The sequence below is a fragment of the Rhinolophus hipposideros genome (assembly GCF_964194185.1).
Source record: "Rhinolophus hipposideros genome assembly, chromosome: X".
Taxonomy (NCBI): Eukaryota; Metazoa; Chordata; class Mammalia; order Chiroptera; family Rhinolophidae; genus Rhinolophus; species Rhinolophus hipposideros.
The window spans coordinates 104,067,704-104,078,059 of record NC_138046.1 but is presented as its reverse complement, the minus strand read 5'-3'; the positions used below and the strand labels follow the sequence as shown (position 1 = coordinate 104,078,059).

The 10,356-nt window shown below is 37.3% G+C and overlaps 1 protein-coding gene across 2 annotated transcripts in view; it reads right to left on the bottom strand.

Annotated features, from left to right (window-relative positions):
- Window positions 1-2,955: 2,955 nt before the first annotated feature.
- TAB3 (TGF-beta activated kinase 1 (MAP3K7) binding protein 3) overlaps window positions 2,956-10,356 on the bottom strand; it is a 54,423-nt gene continuing 47,022 nt past the window's right edge. Inside the window, exon 9 of one of the 2 annotated variants that reach the window (XM_081043573.1) lies at window positions 2,956-6,945. In XM_081043573.1, the coding sequence (XP_080899699.1) occupies window positions 6,797-6,945 (149 nt within the window). In that variant the 3' untranslated portion in view covers window positions 2,956-6,796. The remainder of the gene's footprint in view (window positions 6,946-10,356) is intronic. The other variant, XR_013992979.1, reaches the window with a different exon arrangement.

The window sequence follows — 10,356 nt, the reverse complement described above, 5'->3', positions numbered from 1 at the left end:
AGTCTGTTGCTAAGCATTTGTTTTTAGCCACTCAATAAGCAAGCACCAGTGGATGCTGCGTTTTTAGGTCTTTTACTGTGCGGAGTTGAAAAATGCTCCCTGGAATCCTCCGCTAGGCCAAGCCAGGTTTTCCTCCAGGTTCTCTGTGACTGGTGCACCCCATCCTTTGTCTGTGTGGCCAAACCACTCCCAAGTGCCTTCCTCAGTTAGTGAGCTGTGGTGCAAGTGAGACAGAAAGCAAATGCTGTAATCTCTGTGCTTCCTGTCCAGCACACAGATCCTTCCAGTTGCCTGCTGCTCAGAGTTTGGGGGTCTTCATGGGCTCTGCTGGGGATCGTGTGGACCTTCTTTTGCAGATTGACTTTCACTGTTGGCTGGAATTGTGGGCTGGCTGACACTGGTAGCTACTGCCCTCCATGCACCCCCATCTGCCTTCTGTCTTTCCTGTTCTCCAACCCTTAAAAATGTTTTCATTAGTTATTTCAGTAGAATTGGGGAAGAGAAACTCAAATTGTCATCTTGCAATAGGAGTCCCCCTGCCACAAATGACCATTTGACTCACTGTCAACAATGTATAGGGTTTGCAAGCTATTTCAATGTTATACCAATTTTCTCCCCAGCCCCAAATGCCTTTCAAATAAAGATTTTTTTTTTTAAATCATGCACACCCAAAGCAGACTATTCGTAGTGATTTAAAATAAATCAGAATTGAGGGATGGGATTTAGAAAAGGCTGTAAATGTTAGTGGTTCTCAATCAAGGGAGCAGAACTACCTGAAAACAGCCTTGAGAAAATGCACAAATACAGCAAAACAAAAAAGTATGTAATATAGACTATAGCAATTACTGTTTCCCTGAAAATAAGACCTAGCTGGGCCATCAGCTCTATATATTATATTATTGTTATATATTATTAGTAAAATAAGACCAGGTCTTATATTAATTTTTGCTGCAAAAGATGCATTAGAGCTGGTAGTCCGGCTAGGTCTAATTTTCGGGCAAACATGATAGCATTTTGTTCCCAGATCACAGTGCAAACCTTTGGGAAGCTAGAGCTACATAACCTGACTTTTCCCACATTCTAGTTCTCTTAATACTGGAATGTCATGAAGGGTCGTCAAAAGCACACCCATCACCACTGTTCAAGGACAAATGACATGGTTTGACCGCTCTGAGAATCTGGAACTGGCAAACCAAAATCTCACCCACATATTACTTACCCTATTAAAATCTTTGAAACCTCCAAGGGAAACATCACCTGGGCAGTGTCCTAGAAAAAGGCCAACAGGCCAAAGTCAAGTCAGGAAGTCTTTGGAGAAAAGGCAGGTGGGAGACAAACACTGGGCGTCCTGCACCGGTCAGCCCTACAGTAGTGTGTGGAAAACAGCTAATCAACACCTAGAAAAATCATGCAGGTAGTGGGATTACAGATGATGTAGTTCTCACAGATGCCTCTCTAATTACCAAAATGAGCACCATAATGACTCACTATTGTGGTAACAAAATAGATTTGAATTTCCTATTTCAAAATAAATCAGTTGTTTAAAAGGGACAACCCAGGATGTGGGAAATGATGAGATGGGGATGAGGGGGGAATAAGAAAAATACTTCATGTACTATTTTTAAAGTTATCTTTGTCATTTCTATGCATTACTTGGCTGTAAGATGTGGTAGAGGGTAACCAGATAGCTGATGAGGGGAAGTTTCCTTATGATTTCTGACAGGGAATATATACAGAGGGTACCAAAAAAATGTATACACATTTTAAGGAAAAAAGCTATTAAAATTGTAATAGTCAATATATATACTGACAACAAAATACAAATACAAGTCACGTTTGACTTCTTCAATTACAAGAGATGCTCAAAGTGGTTACCATCAGCATAATTTTAAGTTTTTTTTCCTTTGTCAAAATGTGTATACATTTTTTTTTGGTGCCTTGTGTGTGTATGTGTGTATATGCAGATTATAGATGTAAGAGACAATTTTAAGTGTTCTATTTAGATGTGCTTGTACATTTGTGAGACGGGAAATTTAACACTAGAATCTGGTAATTATTTTTTAAGATGTGATCTGAGTATATGGTGCTTATGTTTAAAAAGTTTATTTACAGAATGACTTGCTATGATGTCTGAGATTTGTTTCAAAATAGGGTGGTGGTGGATGAGACTATAGATAAACTAAGATTGCTTATATATGGATAATTTTGGAAGTTGGGTAATGAGCAATTGGGGGCTCATTATACAGTTCTTCTATACTTGTCTATGTTAGCAAATTTTCACAGAGTAAACAGTGTAGTGGACATTATTTTGACTTTAAATATGCTTAATCACTGAAAAGGCTATCTACTATAATTCATCTGTGGTGCAAAAGTAGGGAAGGTTGACTACAGACCCTAGCAAAATCACGTTCAGGGCCTCTGATATTTGCCTTTGAAAAACTACAAATGATATAAAGGTGAAAAAAAGAAAATTACTTTCTTTTGTAAGTTAACATATTGAAGTGGAATAGAAAGTCATAAATTTCTAACATTCCACCTTTTATTATAAAACTTGCTTATACATACTTTAACCCAATTTTAAAATTAGAGTAATGCATGCTTAATACCTCAAATTTAACATTACTACATGTTCTAATAGGGGAACAGAAATGTGATGAAAGATTATGTTTCTGACAGCCTATATGAGTCCAGAAATATGAGTGTTGGAACTAGGACAAGTTGGATACTGTAAACCATTTCTAACAACACAGAAAAGATGCAGAATGTAATGTTTGCTTTTAGTTTATTAATTTATTTTGGAGGAATCGTTGACTTTCCAAATATGTACTGTTTGGAGGTACGATGCATGCATAGCCTTTGAAAATGCCTTTGTACAATTTCACCTCAAAATAATTTGATTCACAGCATACACAGAAATCTAAGAGAAATGATATTTACAAGATTTAATAAGTTTTTGCTGTTTTAATGAAGAAACTGATCAATTCTTTTACAGTAGGGAAACATGGACATTGGGTGTCATTATAAATAAGAAGTCAGAATTGCTCAGTCTCAAAGCAACTTTTCATGGCTTTAAAAATTAAAATTGTGTCATCGTTCTATTAATCTCTGAATGCCCAAGCCATGCAAAATCTACTTGTTTTAAATATTTGGGGATGCAAATAATACAGAAGAAAAAAAAAGTATGTCTGGTGAATGTGAAAACGTCATCATAATTAACTTTTACAATAAGAAAATACTGTTAATTCTTTCAAGAAGATACAGTAGTGGTGCAACACAGACAGTGCCTAAAGTAACATTTCAATTGTCATTTGTCTTTGTCTACAGATAATACAGACGCACACTGTAACATGTAACATGAACTCACTCAAAGTCTGAACAATGGTTACAATATTAAAATAAATCAATTTCAACTATAAAGGGACATCTTCACATTCCAGGATACATCATTGATATCTTCAAAGGACAATTTTTTTCTATGCCTTATACTCTCACTTTTTGTTTATACTGTCAAAGACATTACAATTATCTTTTAAAATACTATATAAAACTTGAGTTGCCACAGAAAGTTGGATATGAACCCTAGATAACTGAACCGGGACAAAGCAATGACAAAATAATTAAGTACTAAAATTGAGACCAGCTCCTTAAAAATTATTAAACTGTTCATCACTCATCCCATTTCTTTCAGGGAAATAAACAAATTAGCAACACTTTCCCCACCATCCTTAATCTGCTCTAAAACTACCTTTTTTTTTTTTTTTTTTACAATGCATTTCTTTGTTTCTTTAAAACTCCCTGCCTCTACACTCTCCCAAACAAGGTTATCATCAATTTGAAACATCTTACAATGCTTCCTAGAAAAGTTTCAGGCTCCTCTATTACCGCTTTAAACTTTTAAGACCTACTCCAAAATTTAAGGGGCCGTGGACTATAACAAAATGGTAAATGTGCTTTCTTCTAAAGACCCAGTTTACAAAACAGTGAATTAATTTAAAATGTATAGTCAGGTCTGTGTGTTACCAGATACATCAAACTAACATTTTAAGAAGAAAATAAGAAAACTTTTTACTAGAAAAAAGAACTGCACCAACTGATCCAAAGAGCACAGGCCCCTCAGGAGGTAGGCACCATCCATTTGTATCCCACACTTATATTGCCAATTGTCTGCACATGGCAGTGTGACTAGGAGCTCCTTTTGAAAAGGCACCTTGCAAGTTGACTGAATTCTTGTTCAAACTGGTCACAGACAAAAGTAGTTGATATGATACAATTGTCAGCCCAATAAACTTTAATTGAAAATACAAGGTAGTTGATATGAGACGCAGTTAAACATATCAAATAATTCTGCTTATTTTAAAAATGGGATACAGCCTATATTGGCATATGAAACTTGTGCACAAGCAGAAATGAACACACACAAAAAAACTTCCTTAAAATCAATCTCTGATGTCTCATACCCCACCCTCTCTACACCTATCAAATAGACTGGTTTCTCACTTTCCCTGGCAGGTGAAAACAATGATTGACTAGATATATCACCGAAGAACTGGAACCATGCGTTTAATGTGTAACAGCTTAGTAACCTGGATGTGTATGTTCATGCAGTAGTTTTAAAGTCATCTACGTGGTTTTCATAAAGCATCAAACTGTTTTCATACATGCTACTTTCATTCTCAACTGACAACTGCCAAGTTAATTGCTGCCACTTCAGCATATCACTAAGAAAACTGGTAAACCTTTAGCTGGAATACCCAGCAGTGTATGTTTTCCACCTGAATTGTTACTTAGTACCAAGTGGGGTGGACCATCGCGAAAGAGATCCGAAAGCACACAAAGGCAAAGGCATTGGCGTGTTACAGGACAGTAGGACTGATAGGCTGTTATTGGAGACTGACGGACACCAGTGTTACAGAAGCCTTTAAAGAATGCTGTTTTCAGGTCAGTGCTTTTAAGTCCAAGTACTGTTTTCTCACCAGTATTTTCACAGTTGTACTAGAGATGTTTTATCAGTGTAATTACATAGCCATGCTTACTTTGTGAGACAAGTGGATATTTGTAGGGAATTTTCCATGTGAAAAAAATGTTTTCAAAGTTGTAGGTAGAGTGTGAAAGTATGATTTTGATGGAAAACTAGGATGAGTTATTATGCCTTTGGTTTCATTATGTTATCAAGTGCAACCTATTTTTCTATAGGTCTGCCAGATTACTGCCAAATTAGAATGACAGCTTGAAGTGTGTGTGTACGTGTGTGTGTGTGTACGTGTGTGTATGCATTGATGTGGGAGAGTGGGTATTCCTAAAGTTATAACTGCAGGTGAAATCTTTAACGATTAGAAAACTTAGCGATTTTATTGCTATTTATATTCACTCAAATAAGGGGAAGATTTCCAAAATCCAATTCTCAGCAATGGTAGAGACCTTAATTAAATGTCCTATTACTAATTTTTCAGTGGTGCATTCTACTGAATCACACGATTTTCTATCTCTTCAGTTATTCACACCCTAAAGTTCTGGTTTCCTAAATAAAGGAGTGCTTTAGTATCACCTGAACTACCTGAACAAACTCAGTGTTATAAGTTCTTAGTTTTGAAGTCCTTTGTATTTACCTTTCTCTTAATCAAATCTCTTGACTAGCCTTCTCTTTTTCCCTAAATAACGCAGTGTGCAACTTTATAACATTGGCCAACTGTAATTTCCCTCACACTGGTTTGTTAACATGTGTGCAAATAAATATTTATTGAACAACTAATATTGATATTTTTTCATCTAAGTTAGGATTATGGCACAAAATATTATCTGTGCTGTAAACATGAATTCGTCACAAAATTGGAAAGAAAAAAAAAAGGCCCTCTGTAAATATTTCCTGTAGAAGCACAGCTGAGATCAGGACTTCCAGATGGATTTTGGAATGGATTTACATTTGGCATACAACCACTGTGCTGTTGGCAAAGCGCAGTTTTACAAGAAGGTCATTCATACAATCCTACTTTGCAAGGACTTGTTATTTTGAAAACCAAGGACCTAATAAAAGCATGCAGTAACTTAATAGATTTTATGTGGCATAATTAGGTCTTAGTTACCAGTGCTGATAATAGCTTGGTGAATCACTGTATAAGCAAAAGGGATCTTCTCCCCTCTGATTGTACTTTTGAACAAAGGGCACAATATGACTAATTCCTGACTGCTACAAATCACATTTTAAAACATCTTGTTTGTGTGTTGGAAATTACCCCTGAAAAAAGCAGCAATTACAAATACCCTTATTATTTTGCTCCCCAAATCATATTCTGGGTGCTTTTTCCTGTTCTTCTTTTTAATAGGAAGCAACGGGAAGAAGCATGGGGAGCCTTGGTTTTCCAGAGAGCTGTGACCAGGTAAGTCTGCTCTGGGAATTCACAGTTTGTCTGCATAAACTGTAACATGTCACGCTACGATTCAAAGTTCTAGTTTATAAAATAAGGGCCACTCAGCAGTAACTTGAACAATTGGGATTCCAGAGAAGAGCTCTTCAATTCTGTGTACATTCTTTTAGGAGTGAATCCTTTCTCTGTTTCAAGTATCCCTTTCGGTCTCTCATTTTGTATGTAATGAGTTAAGGGAAAAAACCACAAACCTCCCCATTTTTCTTTTTAGTGAGCTCACGCAGCCTCCGCGTCATTCCTCCTCCCCCCTGTGTAATCTGAAATGAAGAGGCTGGGCAGATGAAAATTCCCACGGTTTCCTTTTCTTCTTATGGGTGCGCGAAGTCTTTTCACTCTCCCCGCGGTGCGGACTCCTGTGCACTCAGGTGTACCGCTCAGGTGTACCGTGGCATCTCACACTGCTCACAGCGATTGAGTGCTGGGTGGTTCAGAAAAGTGCAGCTGTCACAATTCCACGGGGCCCCTTCGTAGTCCTCGTCTCGGGCTTGTGTCCGAGGACTCTGTTTGGAGCCAGGAAGATGCTCTGAGGGAAGTTGGGATTGAAAGAAAGACTGAGTTTTTTCCAAGTATAATCCAAAGGGCAATTGAAAACAACCCCCCCGAAGCAAGGGAGGGTTGCTTTTATCACAGAGCGACAAAATTTAAGATGTGACACCCTTCATATGTGACCTTCCACCTCACCTAATGTGAAAGCTACTGGAAATGCACAGCCAAACAAAGCTGATGATGTGTATTTGATGATATACCGGGGCTGCCAAAAAATTGTACACACATTTTAAGTGATGTTATCTTAAAGTGCGTATACATTTTTGGGGCACCTTCTGCATTTTTTGGGTGCCCTCTGTATGTTCTACTTTGTTCTAAACAATTTGTTAGGTCCAGCATAGACTACTTCCTGGTTCATTACCCACACATAGTAGATAGTTATGCTATATTCCAGACAAATTTTAAAAATGAGAATTGTTATATAGCACGTTCAATGAATTCTGCCATTTTCAGCCTGCCGTGACCCCCCCACCCCCACCCCGTGCCCACAGTACCAGCCCCACTGTATTTAAACATCTGATTAAATGTGTGCCTTCTTCCAGGAGACTTTCAGTGCCACAATAGGCACGTGTTTTATCATGAAAGGTTCTTGTATTCTCAGATTCTTTCCTACCTTTTTCGCATTACATTGTCCTTCAGATATTAGTTTAAAATGGCTATACCTGGCAATATAAAATGCTGGCAACCTTAGGTTGGTCTTTGGGATTTTATTAAAGCAACAACAACAGCAAAAACACCTTGAAACTTCTCCTCCTAGGTCCTCATTCTGTGGCGTTGTGCTCTCAAAGACTCTTTGCTTCTATAGTTTGTAAATCCTGCCTTTTAGGAACAGTCCCTACTGAAAGTGGGATCAGTGGCTAGAAGGCGAAAAACCTCCAGATGGAACTCACCCTGGAATCTGAAGGTCAGGAGGCTGCGAAAATCTACTTGTAAACATTGGGAAATCTTCCCTTTGAGCTGGACATGAGATTATGATCTAAGGTAAGCAGCCTCCTATAAGCAGGTAACAAAACAAACAGATCTGGGAAAGTTTTAATCAGTTACCATTCGGGGTTAAGAATATTTTCTGTTGTGGCTGCTCGCTCTCGGGTCGGGAAGGAATTCACCAGGCGGGTAGAGACAGAGAAGGTAGATTTATTAAAGGAAGAGGAGGGTCGGCTGGGAAGAGTCTGCTGGAGACTACTGCGTTGAGTCTGTTTTGCCTTGTTTTATATTTTCCAAAACTTTCTCTAACCAGGATGTAAATTTCTTTGGCTTGTAGTGGAATTTTCTATTGAGTTCGGCTTTGTCCATGGGGTGGGGTGCAGTTAAGGTGCTTGTTGCAACCTTTGTATGTTATGTAGACTTAAGGTCGGCGCCAGGAGGGGATCCCACACAGATGCAAAACCTCTCCGTTTCCGGGCCTGGCGAGCAAGGCCGGAAGTAAATAGAAACATTAAAACTGGTCTGCATAGTAAATACAGGGGTGCCAAAAAAAATGTATACACAGGACTTGTATTCATCTTTTGTTACCGGTATATATTATTACAATTTTAATAGTTGTTTTCCTTTCTTAAAATGTGCATCCATTTTTTTGGCACCCTCTGTATATAGTAAACATAGTCATTAAGATCTGATGGAAAGGAGGCAAAGAAAAGAAAGTTCCAAGCTCAATTACACTTGTTAAATCGAATTATACCAGAAGTCCAAATCTCTAAAGAGAAGATTTAGTGCCACCATTACAATTCCTCCGTCCTATCAAGCACCTTGTTAAAACCTTTTAAAAGAACAAAATGCCCCCCAAACCAAACACTGACAATACTTCTCTAGGGCAGATGACTTTTTATTTCATGAAGTATTTATCACAGAGTGACAAAATTTAAGATGTGAAACCCTTAATATGTTACCTTCCATCTTTCTATGCTAATTCCAAAAGTAGCCTTAAATTTTAGATTGTGGCAGTACAAATGTTTAACATGAAAAGGTTTTTCAAACTCCTCTTTTTTTGAAACTACATAACTGAAAAACCTCTTTTAACCTAATTAATTCAGAATACTTGGGAACTCTCTTCACTATTTAGTACTGTAAGTGAGGAAAACAAGTCTACCCTTCTGAGTTATTAGCTGAGGCCCCCTTGTAATAAAAGACAGATTAACAGGAGAAAAACAAGTTCAATAAACATGGATTATCGCCTGTGAACAAGGGTGAGACCCAGGAAAACTGCATAACTCCCGGAAAAGGCCTGAGGTTCTTCCATAAATACCATCTCCAGGTAAAGACAAAAGAAAGATGTTGGGGGGAACCGGTTATGGAAGGCTACCACGAAAAGCCCAGGAAATGAGGGTAAGGCTTGTTATGTAGATTTAACTAGCTGCCTTTCTCCATTGCTAAAATTCTTAGATTTAGTCACAAGACTCTTCTCAGGTACGAAGAGACACCCTTACAAATGGAGATTGCCTTATACATGTAAATGTCTCTTACAAAAGGGGAACTTCTACTTTGTTTTCAGAGCTGCTCTTGCACCTGCAGTTTCTCAAAATAGGCACATTTTGGAGTGGCACATTCTTCTACCCCTCAGTACTACAACAATTTAATTTGGAAAAAGAAATTATTCTGAAGTAACTTATCAAAAAAGATATTTAAAAGGTACCTAATTTAAATTATTGTTGGTCCTAAAAAAAGACTGCTCATTTCATCCTAGGAAAGTACTGTTTAAATAGAAGAATCTATTTTCATTTGATTTATAGGTGTGAAATCTTTTTAATGGAATATTTCACAAAGTTAAGATTTTCAGGCCTCATGGAAAATAAAAACAAAAGGCAATGTATAGTTATATGTAAATAAAAGCTGAAGTAAATAGGTTTTTCCTTTAATAGGTTAAATTTCCATAAAAATGACCATCCTCATAAATGTCACTTATCAATTTAATCAATATTGTTTATATTTATAGTAATTAAACTACAGAAGACAAAATGCTCAAAAGAATGCAACTAAAATTTTCAAAAATTCTAAGTATTTTCTAAGTTTCCAATAGAGCTGTTATTTTTCCAATAATAGGAAATATGCCAATGGTAAAGCAAGAAGAATTTTTCAACTATACAAAGTGTAATGTAGTTTCATGCTTGGTTTGCTCTGAGAGAAAGAGACTCAGACAGACTTAGAGTAGCAGACAGAGAAAGAGATACCCCAAAAAACAGACTCGAACAGAGAGAGACTCAGGGAGGGAGAGCTACTTGGTTTGTTCTTATAACTGGGTGTAAAGATCCCAGCCTAAGAAATATCAAGTAGAATACTTGCACAAACTCAAATATGTACAATATTTCTAAAAACCTTATTTTAACTGAATCACACGATAAACTTCAACAAGCATTAGAAAACTTCAGTGAAAAGTTATAAAGTCCAGAGCTTT